This window comes from Macaca nemestrina, chromosome 4, assembly GCF_043159975.1.
Source record: "Macaca nemestrina isolate mMacNem1 chromosome 4, mMacNem.hap1, whole genome shotgun sequence".
Classification (NCBI taxonomy): Eukaryota; Metazoa; Chordata; class Mammalia; order Primates; family Cercopithecidae; genus Macaca; species Macaca nemestrina.
In genome coordinates, this window is record NC_092128.1 from 187,686,752 (window position 1) to 187,707,079 (window position 20,328).

General features: G+C 44.2%; 1 protein-coding gene across 1 annotated transcript in view; it reads right to left on the reverse strand.

The window, feature by feature from the left end:
• Positions 1 to 20,071, reverse strand: part of LOC105472512 (ubiquitin conjugating enzyme E2 G2) — a 34,468-nt gene extending 14,397 nt beyond the window's left edge. The window contains exons 1-3 of the mRNA XM_011725835.3: positions 19,933 to 20,071; positions 2,983 to 3,018; positions 2,843 to 2,888 (exon numbers count right to left, since the gene is read on the reverse strand). Of these exons, the coding sequence (XP_011724137.1) occupies positions 2,843 to 2,888; positions 2,983 to 3,018; positions 19,933 to 19,975 (125 nt within the window). The 5' untranslated portion in view covers positions 19,976 to 20,071. The remainder of the gene's footprint in view (positions 1 to 2,842; positions 2,889 to 2,982; positions 3,019 to 19,932) is intronic.
• Positions 20,072 to 20,328: the final 257 nt, after the last annotated feature.

The following is a 20,328-nucleotide window of genomic DNA, read 5'->3' on the forward strand; positions in this document are numbered from 1 at the left end:
GGTCACAGGCCACGGACCCTAGAGCTGGGCAAGACCTGTAACCATCTATCTAGAAGATGCTGATGAACCTCTCTGTTTTGATCCAAATAAGTGAAAGAGAGGCAAAATGACTGGGCCAAGAGCAGCAGGCCATGCTAGCAACCACAGCCATGGTGGCCACATCCCCTGGTGTGCCGCCGTCCCAGCCACACTTGATTTGACTGCAAGCTCAGACCCCACCATGAGCTCAGCAGGGTCAGCAGAGTTATTTCCGGTGTTTAAAGACGCAGCCTGAGGACTCTCATTATTTAGTCCTCTCATTCACTAATCTGTTCTATTCTCTATCCTAATCCCTCAACCCTGATCTTCCAAGGTAAAGATTTCAGTGCATCTTTGACATGTCTGTATCCTCAGACAAGGGTCCTAATATATAAAAGGCACTTAGTATTTGTTGCTTAGATACCTAAAATGACATTTTCTTCACTGGCCCTTAAGGCAAGCACAACAGCAAAAACCAACAGCCACGAGACTTCCGTGAGGCAACCCCAGGTTTCAGAAATACTAGGGTAGAAAGGCAGCCCTGGAAGCCATCAAAGAATAAAGAGAAAAAGAAGAAACCTATCACCAAGGAGTAAAGACTCAGCCAGATGTCTGCCAAAACAGCAGGGTGAGACAAACCGATGGGAGGACAGTTAATTCCCTAATAGGCGTTTTAAGTGCACTTGTAAACGGCCTCTTGTTTGTGAAGGGTCTGGAACAGGACCAAAACCCACAAACTCACCAGGATCTTCAAGCAGGGGAATTCCACACTAATGCAAAAAGCCTTGTTCAAACACAAAAGTGCTCTACCTAAAAATAGTTCTAATTACTTTTTAAGACAGGTTTTCAAAATATTGGTTTAATTTTATACTGTTTATTTAAAATTGGTAATAGTTACCCTAATAGATTTTTAACAATGAACATTTTTTTAAAACCACACTGGAAGGCTCAACTGTTCCTTTAATGAGCTTCCAAATAGGCGTACTGAGGAGCCAACATCCCCCAAATACTGCAGACACGACAGGCGTCTTCAACCTCTACACAAAGACAGGCCTCCCGCTACTCTGTGCCCCTGCAGCAGGCATGCTGCCCCACTGGCCTGAGTGCAGATGCGCCTGCGTTAACACGTGAAACAAGCAGGTTACACATCAGTTCATGTATATGACCTCCTGCTTCTACAGAAATAAAAAGAGCTGCCCCGAAACAAGTATACAGCCCCACAGCTCACTAATGAGGACAGTGCAGACTGGGGGACTCGCCATTCATCTCATAACTGCCTTGGGGGCCACATTACACACAAACACAGATTCCAGAAACCTTCAGACACAGAAAAAACACATGCCCATAGGCCCAAGCAATTAGGATGTTACAAATGATCAGGAAATGGCAGGCCTGCCGTACCATCTGAATAACGTTTGATGATTTTTTTAAAACATTTTGTTTATCTAAAAAACTAATTTTCATATCAATTTAACCTCCACAGACAATACTTAGCTGTGATTTGTTTCTCAGACTAACCTATAGAGCATTAAGAATTAATGTGATCCAAGCAACTGGCAAATTCCAAAAGCATAAGGAAGTTTAAGGTCACATCAAGCCAGAGCTCTCACTTGTTTCACAGCCCTCACTTTCTGGTCCTTGCCCTCTAGAGCACTTCTCAATGCAACAAAATCTAACCCGAGGCCTTTCTGCAAATTAAAAGACCTCACTAATGAGAAAACAAAGACTGGGCTTGGTGCTGTGGCTCAAACCTGTTATCTCAGCACTCCGGGAGGCCAAGGCAGGGGGATCACCTGAGGTCAGGAGTTCGAGATCAGCTTGGCCAATATGGGGAATCCCTGTCTCTACTAAAAATACAAAAATTAGCCAGCCATGGTGGTGGGTACCTGTAATCCCAGCTACTAGGGAGGCTGAGGCAGGATAATCGTTTTAACCCAGGGGGCAGAGGTTGCAGTGAGCTGAGGTCACGTCACTGCACTCCAGCCTGGGCACCAAGAGTGAAATTCCATCTCAAAAAAAAAAAAAAAAGAAAAAGAAAAGAAAACAGAGACTGATTACAAATTTCAGCTTCCTAAATTTTACTTAACCTCACTTTGCTGAAAATATACTAAGAATGGCCAAAAATTGCACATCTAAGGTAGAAAGAAGAAAAAGCAAAGTGAGTCAGGGCCATAGAACACTCTAAAATCAGGGGTTCATGTGTTTCTCTTTCCAAGCAACGTCACCCTAAGTTAAATGCCATGAATCCCAGAACCATGCTGCTCACTTACTTGGGTCAGACAGAATACAAAGCCAACAAACCCAGACGAGGCAACAGAAAAAAGGAGAAGCAGCACAGGAAGATACAAACTGGGAGGAAAGGAGAAGAAAAAGAAGTCCTGGCCCAAAGGCAGGGCAGGCAAGGCTGCACTAACATGCCTGTTGTGATCAGACACACCTTCGAGGACCCTTTTCTCGTCAAAATTTCAGACCTGTAGGGACTACTTCTGGAAGCCAAAGCCACCTACACCACTTGAGGTTAATTTAACCACGATCATACAACATTCCAAAATTACCACCTTAAAATTCTCAAATATATAATACATATATTACATGCTTATAACTAAACCTTTGATTGGCTCTAAGGAAACACTCATTTCTTTTGGATCAACGCTCAGGTTCTTCTCTCCTTTCAGACCAGCAGCCTAGAGAAGAGCTGGGCATTACTGGAGAACTCAGTCTTTTTTCCAGGTGACGCTTTTGGGCACAGTCACACTGCTGATGTGATTCTTACATCTGACTTCCAGCAAAGACCTAAAAACTAGTACACATAAGATTAACTTACATGATCAATGCCTCCCATTCAAAAAAATTCTCTTCATTCATGGGGCCTGTAGGGTGAGAAAAAATTTCACAACATTTTAACTTTGAAGGAACTTTGGCAATTAAAAGTAAATTATAAGGAAGTTAACTTTGGTACCTTACCTGCTACAATTCCTTCTGGAGGATTCAGTGTTAATTCTATAAAATTAATAAGTAAAACCATTACTAAACAGAATAAATGTTACATTGTCATTTTAACAAAACACCTTTACAAAATATATAAGCCTATAAACCACAGAATATGCATATTAACAAGTGAAAATTCTGTTTGCCCAAAGTGAATATCTAGTACAATAACGGCTCTGATAAAGACCAAACAGTTTTTTTTTTTTTTTTTTTTTTTTTTGAGACAAAGTCTCACTTACTCTGTCGCCCAGGCTGAAGTGCAGTGGCGTGATCTCGGCTCACTGCAAGCTCTGCCTCCTGGGTTCACACCATTCTCCTGCCTCAGCCTCCTGAGTAGCTGGGACTACAGGCATCCGCCACCACACCCAGTTAATTTTTTGTATTTTTAGTAGAGACAGGGTTTCACCATGTTAGCCAGGATGGTCTAGATCTCCAGACTCGGTCTCCCAAAGTGCTGGGATTACAGGCGTGAGCCAGCGCACCAGCCCAAACAGTTCTTTATACCAACAAAATACAGACTTTCATTTTTCTTTTTATTTTTACTAATGCAAAAGCAAACATAAGAGGTACAGTGTCTTTCCAAACTGTTTCCGCTGGTTACTTTGTTGTTTAGTTTTGAGACAGGGACTCACTCTGGTTGCCCAGGCTGGAGTGCAGTGGGCAGAGTACCAGGGAAATTAATAAAACAGTAAGCAAACATACAGGAAAAAAAAAAAAAATCAATGAAACCAAAAAGTGGTTCTCTGAAGAGACAGAAAATTATAAATCCTTGCCAAATATATATTAGGTATAAGGACTGAAAAAGAAATAAAACTCATTATTCACAGATGCTATGTCCATATACACAGGAAAGCCCCAAAAAGTCTAAAGACAATTAGTAAAAGTGAGTTTGGCACAGTTGCTGAATATGAGGTATATACGTGTGTGTGTGTGTGTGTGTGTGTGTACATATGTCTAAAAGCTATATAAAAATGCAAACAAGAATAGCCAAGACACGCCGGGCGCGGTGGCTCACGCCTGTAATCCCAGCACTTTGGGAGGCCGAGATGGGCGGATCACGAGGTCAGGAGATCGAGACCATCCTGGCTAACACGGTGAAACCCCGTCTCTACTAAAAAAATACAAAAAACTAGCCGGGCGAGGTGGCGGGCGCCTGTAGTCCCAGCTACTCGGGAGGCTGAGGCAGGAGAATGGCGTGAACCCGGGAGGCGGAGCTTGCAGTGAGCTGAGATCCGGCCACTGCACTCCAGCCTGGGCGACAGAGCCAGACTCCGTCTCAAAAAAAAAAAAAAAAAGAATAGCCAAGACACTATCTTTAAAAAGAAGAAACAGAAAGCTTCGTCTATGAGTTACCAAGCCTTCCTTACAGAGCTACGGAAATTCAGGCAATGTAGCACTGGCTCGAAGTTAAATTGAACCATGGGGCAGAAGAGAGAGCCCAGAAGCATACCTGTGCCAAACCAGACCCTGACTCGAGGGAACACAGAGCTACGGCCCAGAGGCAAAGGGCAGTCTTTTCCATGAATGATGCTCATCTCTAAGACAAAAAAAAATCAAACTTTCCCCATCTCACACCACATATAAAAATCAAAATAGGTAAGAAGAAAAAAGGAGGCAGAGTTGAACAGAGCCACTGCCAGAGTCAACATGGATAGTGCTGTGGTCCAAACGCTTTTGTCCCCCCAAAATTCCTATGCTGAATCCTAATGTATGTGGTATTGGGAGGTGGGGCCTTTGGGAGGAGATTAGGTCAGGAGGGCAGAACTCTCATGAATGGAGTTAGTGCCTTTATAAGAAGAAATAAGAGAGATTTGCCTCTTGGCCATGTAAGGGCACAAGGATAAGACAGTCATCTGCAAACCAGGAAGACAGCCCTTACCAGACTTGCCAGCCTCCAGAATTGGGAGCAATAAATGTTTGTCATTTAAGCTCCCTGGTCTTTGGTTTTTTTTTACAGCAGCCTGAACTGACTAAAACAGATGACAAATAAGCATATGAGAAAATGCTCAACATTGTGAATCATAAGAGTAATGCAAATTAAAACCACAATAAGATACAGCTCAATAGCTTCAGCATTATCCATACCTTTATTCACAACAGAATGACCAAAATTAAAGACTTTAACTGCTGGCAAGTTTAGCAAGTAGATCTCTCGTGCATCACTGATGGGAATGCAAAATGGTCTGGTTACCCTTTGGGAAAGAAGTTTGACCATTTCTACTAAAATTAACTATATATTGACCCTAAGACCCAGCAATTCTACTGGGTCTTATGTTGCCATAGACTTGTCTGTGAATGTTCGTAATAGCCCCAAACTGGGAACAACCCAAAAATCCATTGATATGGTTTGGCTTTGTGTCCCCACCCAAATCTCATCTTGAATTGTAATCTCAAGGTGCTGAGGGAGGAACCTGGTGGGAGTTGACTGGATCATGGGGGCAATTTCCTCCATGCTGTTCTCATGATATCTAGTGGTTTTATAAGTGTTCGAAAGTACCTCCTTCACTCTTCTCTCTCTCTTGCCACCTTGTGAAGAAGGTGCTTGCTTCCCCTTCGGCTTCTGTCATGACTCTTAAGTTTCCTGAGAACTCCCTAGCCATGTGGAACTGCGAGTCAATTAAACCTCTTTCCTTTATAAATTACCCAGTCTCAGGGAAGTTCTTACAGCAGTGTGAAAACAGACGAATACAGTAAAATGGTACCAGGGTGCTGCTATAAAAACAACCTGAAAATGTGGAAACAACTTCGGAACTGGGTAGCAGGCAGAGGCTGGAACAGTTTGGAGGGCTTAGAAGAAGGAAGATGTGGGAAAGTCTGGAACTTCCTAGAGACTTGCTGAATGCTTTTGACCAAAATGCTAATAGTGACATGGACAACGAAGCCCAGGCTGAGGTGGTCTGAAAAAGAGATGAGGAACTTCTTGGGAACTGGAGCAAAAGTCACTCTTCCTATGTTTTAACAAAGAGAATGGTGAGATTTTGCCCCTGCCCTAGAGATCTGTGGAACTCTGAACTTGAGATGATCTGAAATTGGAACTTGTGTTTAAAAGGAAAGCAGGGGCCGGGCGCGGTGGCTCAAGCCTGTAATCCCAGCACTTTGGGAGGCCGAGACGGGCGGATCACGAGGTCAGGAGATCGAGACCATCCTGGCTAACACGGTGAAACCCCGTCTCTACTAAAAATACAAAAAACTAGCCGGGCGAGGTGGCGGGCGCCTGTAGTCCCAGCTACTCCGGAGGCTGAGGCAGGAGAATGGCGTAAACCCGGGAGGCGGAGCTTGCAGTGAGCTGAGATCTGGCCACTGCACTCCAGCCCGGGCTACAGAGCAAGACTCCGTCTCAAAAAAAAAAATAAAATAAAAATAAATAAATAAATAAATAAATAAATAAAAGGAAAGCAGGGCCGGGCGCGGTGGCTCAAGCCTGTAATCCCAGCACTTTGGGAGGCCGAGACGGGCGGATCACGAGGTCAGGAGATCGAGACCATCCTGGCTAACATGGTGAAACCCCGTCTCTACTAAAAATACAAAAAACTAGCCAGGCGTGGTGGCGGCGCCTGTAGTCCCAGCTACTCGGGAGGCTGAGGCAGGAGAATGGCGTGAACCCGGGAGGCGGAGCTTGCAGTGAGCTGAGATCCGGCCACTGCACTCCAGCCTGGGCGACACAGCGAGACTCCGTCTCAAAAAAAAAATAAAAATAAAAAATAAAATAAAAAATAAAAGGAAAGCAGGGAGTAAAAGTTTGAAAACTTTGCAGCATGACAATGCAATAAAAAAGAAACACCCAATTTCTGGAGAGAAATTCAAGGCAGCTGCAGAAATGCACATAAGAAGGAGCCAAATATTAATCGCCAAGACAATTGGGAAAATGTCTCCAGAGCATGTCAGAGATCTTGGCAGCAGCCCCTCCCATCACATGCAGGGAGGCCTAGGAGGGAAAAATGATTTTGTGGGCCAGGCCCAGCCCCGCCACTACTCTGTGCAGCCTTGGTACTTGGTGCCCTGTGTCCCAGCTTTTCCAGCTCCAGCCATGGCTAAAAGGGGCCAAGGTACAGCTCAGGCTATTGCTTCATAAGGTGCAAACCCCAAGCCTTGGCAGCTTCCACGTGGTGTTGGGCCTGTGGGTGCAAAGAATTCAATAACTGACATTTGAGAACCTTCACCTACATTTCAGAGGATGTATGGAAACGCCTGGATGTCCAGAACAGAAATCTGCTGCAGCGGCAGGGCCCTCATGGAGAACCTCTGCTAGGGCATTGAGGAAGGGAAATGTGGGGTTGGAACTCCCAGAGTCCCCACTGGAGGACAATCATCCTCCAGACCCCAGAACAGCAGATCCATCAAGAGCTTTGCACTGTGCACCTGGAAAAGCCGAAGACACTCAATGCCCACCATGAAAGTAGCCGAAGGGGGTGGGTGCGGGAGGGCTGTCCCCTACAAAGCCACAGGGGCGGAGCTGCCCAAGGTCACGAAAGCCACTCCTTGCATCAGTATGCCCTGGATGTGAGACATGGGGTCACAAAGGAGATCATTTTGAGCTTTAAGATTTAATGACTGCCCAACTGGATTTCGGACTTGCATGGGGGTCTGCAGTCCTTTGTTTTGGCCAATTTCTTCCATTGGAAATGGGAGTATTTATCCAATGCCTGTATTTCCATTGTATCTTGAAAGTACCTAACTTGCTTTTGATTTTACAGGCTGCTAGATGGAAAGGACTTACCTTGTTGCAGATGAGACTTTGGACTTGGACTTCTGAGTTAATGATGAAATGAGTTAAGACTTGAAGGCCTTGCTGGGAAGGCAAGATTTGTTTTGAAATGGAATGGAATGGTTTTGAAACGAACATGAGATTTGGGAGGGATCGGGGGAGAAATGATATGGTTTGGCTTTGTGTCCCTACCCAAATCTCACCTTGAATTATAATCCCCAAAGTGTTGAGGGAGGAACCTAGTAGGAGGTGACTGGACCATGGGGGCAGTTTCCCTCATGCTGTTCTCATGATAGCGAGTTCTCAGGAGAACTGATGGTTCTGTAAGTGTGTGGAAAGTTCTTCCTTGGTTTGCTCTTCTCTTCTCCTGCTCTTCTCTCTCCTATCCCCTTGAGAAGAGGTCTGTTTCCCCTTCTGCCATAATTATAAATTTCCTGAGGCCCCCCAGTTATGCAGAACTGTGAGTCAACTAAACCTCTTTCCTTTATAATTACCCAGTCTCAGGTAGTATCTTTATAGCAGTATAAGAATGGGCTAATATATCCATCAACCGTATAATGAACCCACATCCTGCCATGAACAGGGCCTACACAAGGAAAAATTATTTCACTCAAAATGCCACTAACATCTGCTGAGAAGCCCTGATCCAGGGAACAGAGGTCCTGAAGAGACCCAAGCGCTGTCACAAGGGTATGCCGACACCCAGCAGTGAGAGGAGACAGTGGTAAGGAGGGGCCAGCAAGGCAAGTCAAAAAGGCAAGTGCTGGCCCCAAGGGCCAAGTGCATTAAACATTTTAGGGGCGGGTGGGAATTGAATGTGAATGAGGTCAAGTACCAAGCAGACTAAGACCTTGGATTTCACAAGACACACCCTGATGGTCTCCCTTTGTGTCTCTTCGTGTGGAATAGATCAGGAGAAATAACCACAGAACCCAATTTGCCAGGCTTCCTACACCAAGTCATCTAAAATCTAGTCCCATTCTTGTGTCTCAAGCCAAACCGCCTAATTATAAGAAAAAAATAACAGATTAAGGCAGACAGACTGTAAACTGCTAAGCAGGTGGGGTGCGGGAGAAACACAATGTCAGTGGGCAACTAAGTAGAGGCCTGGCAGCAGAATACACAAAAGTTTTACAAATCACTTTCGTGGAACTATGAAGAAGAGCTCGTACCAAAGAGAGCTGGCTTTATTCTTCATCTGGAGTTCCCCTTTGGCACTCCCCTGTGTGACACCCTCCCTTAGGGAGGGGAAAGGGTGGTCTAAAAACTGCAGCTCCAGACCTGCTCCTGGCGATGCAGGCTCTGCACAGAGACCTGCCCAGGTGTGCGCTGACCTTCCCGCCAGCTTTGTTATTCAACAGTGGCCTCTACTGGTCAATAAAGAATTGCAGCAATAAAGAATTGCAGAGTTCAGAGGCTGGAGGGAATGGTTCTGGACACTTGATTTTTTCCGTTTTGTTTTTTTTGCTTCCAAAGCATATACACGCATACACAAAATAATATACAGCTTTGTGTTAACTGATAAGAAACAAGTTCAAAAAAAGATATGAATCTTAGTATCAGGGCAATTTTCGGAGGCCATTCCTTGCCACTTAAAATAGTCACCACACAGTGAAATATAAATTTAACCTTTGACCCAGCAATTTCATTTCTAGGAATCCATCCCACAGATAACATTGGTGAAGATAAAAGATGTATACACAGGACATTCATTTCAGGACTATTTGTAAAAATAAAAAGAAATTAAAAAGGACTCGAGTGTCTATCAACAGAGGACCAGTCAAATTATGATACATATACCAGTGGAATACTTTGCAGGTATAAATACCTCTACATGCAAATACAGAACAAACTCCAGGACATATTACATAAAAAAAACAAGGTGGACAAAAGTGTGTGACTAGGGCCTTTAATGAGGTAATTAAAATTAATGTGGTCATTAGGGTGGACCTTAATCCAATCTGACTAATGTCCTTATAAGAAGAGATGAGGACACAGGCATACAGAACAGGGCCTCAGAAGAAACCAGCCCTGCCCTATTCCTTATCTTGGACTTCCAGCCTCCAGGACTATGAGGAAATACATTTCTGTTGTTTAAGCCATGCCCACTTTGTGGTAGAGCAGCCCTAGCAAGCATAGTGCTGAAACAACTGCACTGCCATTTACAAATAATTTACAAATAAACTTTGGCCTTTATCTCACACCATACGGAAAACTTTATTATATGGATCCCAGACCTAAATATAAGAGCTGAAACTATAAAACATCTAGAAAAAATCATAGGTGAAAATCCTACTGCCACTTGATGTTTAGCAGCTATTTCTTAAATATAACACAATAGCAAGAAATATTTTAAAAGTCAATAACTGAATTTCATTGAAATAATAAAAACCCTCCTTTTTTTTTTTTGAGACGGAGTCTCGCTCTGTCACCCAGGCTGGAGTGCAGTGGCGTGATCTCGGTTCACTGCAAGCTCCGTCTCCTGGGTTCACGTCTTTCTCCTGCCTCAGCCTCCTGAGTAGCTGGGACTACAGGTGCCTCCCACCACACTAGGCTAATTTTTTGTATTTTTAGTAGAGACGGGGGTTTCCCTGTGTCAGCCACGATGGTCTTGAACTCCTGACCTCGTGATCCGCCCTCAGCCTCCCAAAGTGCTGGGATTACAGGCGTGAGCTACTGCGCCCAGCCAAAGAACTCATAAAACTTAAGAAAATCAATACAATTTTAAAAGGAGCAAAGACTCAAGTCGCTTCATCAAAAAAGACACATGGATGACAAACACATGAAATGATGCTCAACATCATGAGTCTTATGGAAATGCAAATCAAAACCTCAGTAAGGGCTAGGGGCGGTGGTTCACAGTGGTTCACGCCCGTAACCCCAGCACTGGGAGGCCAAGGCGAACTCCTGAGGTCTGAGTTAGAGATCAGCCTAGCCAACACAGTGAAACCCTGTTTCTACTAAAAACACAAAAATTAGCCAGGTGTGGTGGCACGCGCCTGTAGCCCCAGCTACTTGGGAGGCTGAGGTAGGAGAATTACTTGAAGCCAGGAGGCAGATGTTGTAGTGAGCCGAGATCATGCCACTGCACTCCAGCCTGGATGACACAGCGAGACAGTCTCAAAAAAAAAAATAAAATAAAATAAAACCCCAGTAAGACTGCTATACACCCAATAGAATGGCTAAAATTTTTAAAACTGGATGAGCACAGTGGCTCACAGTTGTAATCCCAACACTTTGGGAGGTCAAGACGGGCAGATTGCTTGGGCCCACAAGTTCAAGACAAGCCTGGGCAACATGGTGAAACCCTATCTCTACCAAAAATACAAAAATTAGCTAAGCGAGGTGGTATGTAACTGTAATCCCAGCTTCTTGGGAGGCTGAGGTGGCAGGATTGCTTGAGCCTGGGAGGCAAATGCTGCAGTGAGCCATGACTGCACCACTGTACTCTAGCCTGAGTGACAGAGAACCTGTCTCAAAAACAAAACAAAAAAAAACACAACACATCTGGTCACGCCAAGTGTCAGCGAGGAGGTGGGGCAACGGGATCGCTTAATACAGATGCTAGTGAAATGTGAACCGGAGGAAAACAGTTTGGCCATTTCTTTAAAAATTAAACATACACTTATCATTATAACTCTGGTTATTTACACAGGTGAAATAAAAGCATATATCCACAGAAAGACATGTACACAAATGTTCATAGCAGGTTTATTTCTAATAGCCTAGACCTGGAAACAATCCAAATGTCCAACAGGTAAATATATAAACAAACTGTAGTCTATCCATGCAATGGACTACTACTCTGCAATAAAAAAAGAACAAAATACTGACACAGGCAACAACACAGATGAATCTCAATATAATAATGCTGAATGAAATAAGTCTGATAAAAAGAAAGTACAAAACAACCTACATGGTAAGTGAAAGTAGATGGGTCACCACCCAAGAACTGGGGCAGAAGGGAGGAAGGGAGAGATGAATTAAAAAGGGGGCAGGAGGAAACTTTTGGGGATAATAGACACATTCATCACCTTGACTGTGGTGATGGTTTCATGGGAATACACACATATCACAACTCACCAAATTGTATGCTTCAATATGTCAGTTTACTATACGTCAATAGTACCTCAAAGCTTTTTTTTTAAAGGTGGCTGGGGAAAAAATGACAGCATAAAGGCTAAAAAGATGAAGCACAAACAGGGATAAAATAATTATAGCATATATAACCAACACAAGATTAGGGGTACAAAAAGGGATGGGACTATATAAACAACTCCTACAAGTCAATAAGAAAAAGACAATTCATCTAAAATTGGTTTAAAAAACAATGAGCAGACATTTCACAAAGGAAAAAACATGAATGGCCTATCTACACGAAAGGATGCTCAACTTCATTCAGAATCACAGATGTACAAATTAAAACCTCAAGATACCACATCATACTCATCAGATCGCTAAAAACGAAATACAGTACACCATCAAGGTGTTAGCAACCATGATCAGCGCTGGGAATGATCAGCTGCTGCTGAAAGCAATACATACTGGACAACCACACTGAAAAACAGTTTGGCATTACCAAGGAAAGCTGATTATGAGTGTTCTGTGACCCTGTGTTACGACCCAAATGTGTTCACCAATACACATATTCAAAAACATTCACAGCAGCATTATTTGTAAAAATAAAAAATTGGAAATAACTCAAATGTCCAATGACTGAATGGATGAATTGTGGCTTATTCACAAAATGAAATACTACTCAACAGTGAACATAAACTAAGGCCACAGTTATGCACGACTTAATGCCGTTTCAGTAGAGGATAGGCTGCATATACGAAGAGGGTCCCCTAAGATGCTAATGGAGCTGAGAGATTCTGATCACTAATGATGTGTGTTACATTTTGCCTGCAGTATTCAGTACAGTCACAGGCTGCACAGGTTTGTAGCCTAGGAGCAACAGGCTCTACCATATAGCCTAGGTGTGTAGTAGGCAGTACCATCTGGGTTTGTGTAAGTACACTCTAGGATGTTTATACAATGATGAAATCATCTAACAACACGTTTCTCACTACCCTGGCATTAAGTGACACGATCGTAAATGCTTCAACATACATGAATTTCAAAAACAAGGCTGAGCAAAAGATTTGATTCACAGAACATATATTGCATAATTCCATTTCTACTAAGTCCAAAAACAGGTAAAAGTAAACAATATGTTAAGTGGTATATATAAAGAAAATAAAGACTTATACAAAATTCAGAAAGGCAGTTAAGTTTTGGTGGTGGTAGGAAGGAGCACAAAGACTTCCAAGTTGCTGCCACTGTTCCATTGAAACTGGTGCCATGGACACAGACATTCATTTTATCATTTAATCTGAACATACACCTTTTCTATACTTCTACATATACAATATTCTTCACAACAAAAGTTTTAAAACTGGGCAAGACCCTGTCTCTACAAAAATAAAGTTTTTAAAAACTAAAAAGGGGACATCATGGGGAAACACGACAGTAATAGGAAGGGACAGACTGGGTCTGGTGGTTCAGGGAGGGCTCCTCCCTGTAGCAGGGAGGGCTCCTCCCTGTAGCAGGGAGGGCTCCTCCCTGTAGCAGGGAGGGCACAAGTGATGAAACCAGCCAGGGAAGGAAAGTGTCACTGCACCCAGCCCAGGAGAGGAGCATATCAAGCCCGGAGAGTTAGGGGACAGCAATTAGGCCAGGAGGGCTGGAGGAGAGGGAGCCAGAGGAGAGCACAGGGCACTGGGAGGACCCTGGTTCTACTGCGACAAGGGTCCTGAGCACGGCAGCGTGATCACTTTCTGCCACACTGAGGGCAGAAGAAAATGTGTCAAGAGCAGGAGGTAGAGGACCCAGCTGGATTCTAGGAAAGAATCTAGGCTAGAGGTGAGAGGCGCTTGGACCAGCAGGGAGCAGTGAGCGAAGGTTGAGATGAAGTCTGAAGGAAGGATACCAGATTACACATGGCTATAAAAGAAAGTGAGGTGTTAAGGAAATTCTAAGGATTTTAGCCCAACAACTGGAAGAACAAGGCTGCTGTAAGTGCAGGGGGGAAGGCTGTATGAACAATGACAGTGGAAAACGCAGGAACTCAGTGGAAAACGCAGGAACTCAGTTTTAGAGCTCAGTTTCATACACGTAAGTTTTGGGTTCTAATCCTATCTAATAGGAATTAAATCTTATCTAATAGGAATTAGATACTGTACTGGGTTAGTGTCCCCTGAAAATTCAGGTATACCCAGGCTCTGTGACTGTAACCTTATTTGGACCAGATTGGGTCTTTAAAGATGTAATTGAGTTAAAATGAGGTCATATCAATTAGGTGGGCCCTAAACCGAATTATTGGTGTTCTTGTAAGAGAGAATACGGGCACCAGTGCACACAGGGAGAAGATGGCCATGTGAAGATGGAGGCAGAGGATGGAATTACACTACCTCAAGCAAGAGAACACCAATAAACGCCAAGGAAGACCACCAACCACCATTAGCTGGAAGAGGCAAGTAAGGGTTCTCCCCTCGAGCCCTCAAGAGGAAGAATGACCCCATCAACACCTTTCAGATGTCTGGCCTCCAGAACTATGAAAGAATAAATTTCTGTTGTGCTAAGCTCTCTATGGGTAGCACTTTGTATGGCAGCCCACTTCTACCTAGGTCTATCTCTGACACTCCTAGGAAAGGCTGGATGATGAATAAAAACAGGACATCAAGACAAGACAGCAGTTTAGAACAACTGAGTTCTTTCCTGGCTCTCCTTTTCCCCTGTTTGTGAACCTAGGCAAAATCATCTTGTCTGTTGCTCAATTCCACAAAATCTGTAAAATTAGGGGGCCTGAACAGAATCATAGGCAAGGTCCCACCACCTCTAAATTTCTGCAGTTCTATGACTATTCCCAAATACAATAAAGTGGGCCTGAACATCTATCCAAATCTATCTAAACCCCTTCTATGTAGAGATTGATTCTGTCAAGTCCACCTTTATACTGGAATGTGCTACCTTAAAATACGTTATGAGGACAAACTAGATGTTAAGATACACAAAAAATAAACACTAAATGATACACAAAAAATAAACATTAAATTTTATCACATTATTAAGATACAGGAAAAACAAAGTCCCCTCAATAACATACTGTATTCATCTTCTGTCACTGCTGTAACACAAACTACCACAAATTTAGTGATTTAAAACAATACTCATTGATGATCTCAGAGTTTCCAAGTGTCAGAAGTCTGGACACAGCATGGGCCAGCTAGTTCTCTGCTCAGAGTCTCACCAGGGCTGCCACTCCAAGTTCATTGAGGTTGCTGACAGAATTCAGTTCCACAGGGCTGTTGGCCGGGGGTCATTCTCAGCTTCTTGAGGCCGCCCACCTTCCTCAGCTCATGGCTCCTTTCATCTTCACAGCCAGCCACAAAAGGTAGAGATCCTGTCATATGTCGAATCTCTCTGACCGCCCCCATCCTGCCTTCATTGCCTGCTTTTGAGCCTTATGTTATTGGATCCTCCAGGGTAATCCAGAATAAACTCCCTCTCTTTAAATCAGCTGATTAGTAACCTTACTTACATCTCCAAAGGCCCTCCACCGCGGTACTAGAAAGCGCTTGAATAACTAGGGCATGTGAATCTTAGGGAGGTATGTTTAGAGTTCTACCTTGCACACATAGTCCAAACTTTCATGTTAACATGTAAAAACACACAATACACTTCTGTGACAAACCTTTGGAAATTAACCATTATTTAGGTTTATTACTGCAAACTAATTGACAATTGAAATAACAGATGAAGCTTTTGTCAGGACAGTAAAAGGGAGAACATATCTTTGCTAATGCAAATATCCTTAGAAAATACAAGTTCAACAACGCAAAGACTGGCCTGAAGCAGCAGCCTGAACTTAATTTCCTATGCAGGGGTTTAATGATTTTCTTCTCAATAAAAATGAGAAAATGGCTGCTCACAGTCTAGCCTCACCCTAGAAACAGGACAAAAATAAAACTAAAACAGAGACACAAACACAAACCAGGACACCAAGAAATGGTAGGTGTTTACACATTTGACCCACCAGCCAGGTTTCCCATGAGGACACAGAAGTAACAGTTCCCCATATCCAATCCTCTGTTCTAGTATGAACGTTGTCAGAATCAAAATGGAGTCACTTCTGTCAAACCCTGACAACATGGAGGTCAAGATGAAGACAGAAAAATCAGCCAGGTGTAGCGGCACGTGCCTGTAGTCTCAGCTACTCAGGAGGATTAAGTGAGAGGATAGCTTGAGCCTAGGATGTCAAGGCTTGCAATGAGCTGTGGTTGTGCCACTGCACTCCAGCCTGGGCGACAGAGCAAGACTCTGTCTCAAAAAAAAAAAAAAATTATTTGCCAAAATATGCTTAATTTTTATTGCTAAAAAATGCTAACAATCATTTGAGCCTTCAGCAGGTCATAATCTTTTTGCCGGTGCAGTCTTGCCGGAATATTGATGGCTGCTGACTGATCAGGGTGGTAGTTGCTGAAGGCAGGAGTGGCTGTGGTAGTTTCTGAAAATAAGATAATTAAGTTTGCCACAGGGACTGACTCTTTCACCAAAGATTGCTCTGTAGTCTGTGATGTTGTCTGACAGCATTTTACCCAGACTGGAACTTCACTCAATATTGGAGTCAATACCCTCAAACCCTGCTGCTGCTTTATCAACTAAGTTTATGGAATAGTCTCAATCTTTTGTTGTCATTTCAACAATGTTCACAGCATTTTCACCAGGAGTAGATCCCATCTCAAGAATCACTTCTTTGCTCATCTGTAAGACTCAACTCCCCATCTGTTCAAGTTTGATCATGAGATTGTAGCAACTGAGCGACATCTTCATGCTCCACCTCTAACTGCAGTTCCCTTGCTATTTCCACCATATCTGCAGTTGCCTCCTCCCCTTAAAGTCATCCATGAGCATTGAAATCAACTTTTTCAAAAGCCTGTTGTTGATACGGTGACCTCCCATGAATCACAGATGTTCTTAATGCCATCTAGGATAATAAATCCTTTCCAGAAGGCTTTTGATTTTCTTTGCCCAGATCCATCAAAGAAATCACCTTTCATGGCAGCTATGGCCTTATGAAATGTATTTCTTAAATAAAAGTGAAAATTGTTCCTGGATCCATGGGCTGCAGAATGGGTGTTGTGTTAGCAGGCATAAAAACATTTATCTCCTTATACATCTCCATCAGGGCTCGAGTGACCAGGTGCACTGTCAGCAATAGTATTTTGAAAATAATCTTTTTTTTCCTGAGCAGTAGGTCTCAACAGTGGGCTTATATTCAGTAAACCATGTTGTACTTAGATGTGCTGTCATCCAGGCTGTTGTACCATCCTAGAGCTCAGAGTAGATTTAGCATAATTTTTAAGGGCCCTAAGATTTTCTGAATGATAAATGAGCACTGGCTTCAACTCAAAGTCAACTTAAAGTGACTGACATTAGCCCCTAACAAGAGTCAGCCTGTCCTTTGAAGCCAGTCACTGACTTCTCTCTAGCTGTTTAAGTTGTATATGGCATCTCCTCCTCCCAATACTGCATAAGGCTATTTTACGTACCTTGTAAATCTATTGCTTAATATAGGAGTCACTTTCATCTTGATCTTAGCTAGATCTTCTGGAGAACTTGCTGCTTCACCTTGTGCTTTTATGTTATGGAGACAGGTTATTTACTTCAATCTCATGAACCAACCTCTACTAGCTTCCAATTTTTCTTCTGCAGCTTCCTCACTGCTCTCAGCCTTCATAAAACTGAAGAGTTAGGGCCTTGCTCTGGATTAGGCTTTGGCTTAAGGGAATGTTATGAGTGGTTTGATCTTCTATCCAAACCACTAAAACTTTCTTCACATAAGCAGTAAGGCTCTTTCACTTTATTATTCATTGTGTTCAACAGAGCAACACTTTTAATTTCCTTCAAGAACTTTTCCTTTGCATTCACAACTTGGCTAACTGGTGCAAGAGACCCAGCTTTCAGCCTGTCTTGACTTTCAACATTCTTTTCTCACTAAACCTAATCATTTCTAGTTTTTGATTTGAACTGGGTGGAGTGCAACTCTTCACTTGAACACTTCAGCCCACTGTACGGTTATTACTGGCCTATTCAATATTGTTTTGTCTCAGGGAAGAGAGAGGCCGGGAGAGAGATGGGGAAACAGCCAGTCAGTAAAGCACACACAACATTTATTAGGACGACCATCTTTTATGGGCATGGTTCGTGATGCCCCAAAATAATTACAACAGTAACATCAAAGATTACTGATCGGCCGGGCGCGGTGGCTCAAGCCTGTAATCCCAGCACTTTGGGAGGCCGAGACGGGCGGATCACGAGGTCAGGAGATCGAGACCATCCTGGCTAACCCCATGAAACCCCGTCTCTACTAAAAAAATACAAAAAACTAGCCGGGCGAGGTGGCGGGCACCTGTAGTCCCAGCTACTCGGGAGGCTGAGGCAGGAGAATGGCATAAACCCAGGAGGCAGAGCTTGCAGTGAGCTGAGATCCGGCCACTGCGCTCCAGCCTGGGTGACAGAGCGAGACTCTGTCTCAAAAAAAAAAAAAAAAAAAATCAAAGATTACTGATCATAGATCACCGTAATAGATTAAAATGTGACACAGAGACACGAAGTGAGCAAAAATGGTGCCAACAGACTTGCTCCCATGCAGGGTTGCTTGTAAAAAAACTTGTAAACTTGTAAAACATGCAATATCTGCGAAGTGAAACTCAATCAAGCAAAGTGCGCGGGAAAGTAAGTGTGCCTCTACGTTCTGCTTTAGCAGACACTAGGTGGCGAGCGTTATTTGAACTTTTACAGCAGGCCGCGTATCTGCTCCTGCACATTCATGGATTCGACCAACTAGGAATACAAAATACTTGAAAAAAATAACGATTTAAAAATAAAAGTAAAAAAAAATCAGTATAACTATTTGCGCAGCACTTACACTGCATTAGGTATTATAAGTAAACTTTGAGATGATTTAAAAGTTATGAGAGGCTATGCATACATTAAATGCAAATACCAGGCCACTTTATAGTAGAGACTTGAGCATCCGTATCTGCAGGTGGGCCTGGAACCAATCCCCTCCAGATACCAAGGAATGAATGACCATACCTGAGTGAACCTGTATTTGCAATGTTTTGGTCTGCTTAAGCCAAACATCAACTCTCACTGCGCAGTGTCACCAATACAGCTATACGAAATCAAGCTACATGTATATTCACCACTTACTTCTGTTTTATCACATTCATTAGTTCAGCCTATTTTTAACCTTCTTCCAAAATTACCCTCAATCTAATTACAAAAGCAGCGGCTAACTTTATTAAGAGTTTACACATCAGGTATTTAGCACTTCACCGGCAGTATCAACTTTAACCTTTTAAGATAAAGAAACTGCAGAGACTGCGAGAGAGGAACAAGGTCAAAGAGCTAAGGAGCTGAGAGGCCGGGTCTGAACTCGGGCCCTGCTCTTAGCCGGCTACTATCTTGTCTCCGCCGGCGAGTCAGGTTTCTGGCGCTTTCAACACAATGGTATTCCAAGACTTCTCGCAGCAGTTCTTCCGAGCGGGAATTCGGTGTAAAACGATGGAATGCCGAGTGCTCCTAGGTTCTCATTTCTCCCTTCGCTCTCCTCAGACATTAGAAATATCTAACGTACCGGGTAGGAAAGCACTCATGAGGTTTTCTCAACACTACCTAGGAGGAGTGACAGGTGGCACTGTTCAAAAGCCCTTTTCCTTCACTGGAGGGAAAGCCAAAATCTGACCTTTCACCTAAAGCTCCACCAACGAGTCTTTTTCCCCTTTTAACGCATACACTTTTCCCCCCTAATTCCTCAGCAGCAACTCAGGCCTTCTTCCCCAAGCTCTCACTGCACGTTCTCAAGGCTGCCAAGAAAAGAATTACTAGAAAAGAGAAAAAAGAAAGCCCGCAAAGACTCAACTGTGTGTGCTCTCAACTAACACGGCGCCGGCGCTGCCTTTACCGACGCTGGGAAGGCTTCTCCTCACTTCACGCGTGAGGGCGGGCAGCGGGCGCAGAGAGCGGCGCTCCGGGGGACCCACAGCGGGGCTCGCGGTGGAGGCCCCGCGCCCGGCTCCCCCGCCAGGCTCTCTGCCCCAGCCCCACCGGACGACGCGGGCCCGGGAGCAGGAACGAGGGACGCTGCTGACCGCCCAGATCCCCGAACTCACGTTTGTACTCGGCCATCAGCCTCTTCAGCGCCGTCCCCGCCATGGCCCCGCAACAGCTTCGCTGAGCGACCTCGCCTCAGCCGCGCGCGTCCCTCCTGCCCCGACACCGGGGGCTGCTTCCGGGTCACCATCACGGGCCTAGGAACTCTTCCGGGGCGTGGTGCGCAGCGCGCGTGCGCAATCGCGGAAGCGCGCTGTCGGGGCGGTGGGAGTTCAACGGGCGGCAGCGGGTTCTCTCGGCTCTTGCCCCGTCCTTAGTCGCTCTGCGTGGTTGGTTCCGGTCCCGGCACTTACAGAGGCCTCAGGGTCCTGGTCTTGTAGAGACTTCCTGAACGGTGGCGCCTGTTCTAGTGTGTGCGCTGCCTGTTCCGTGCCAGCCGCGCGCTGCCGAAGGGC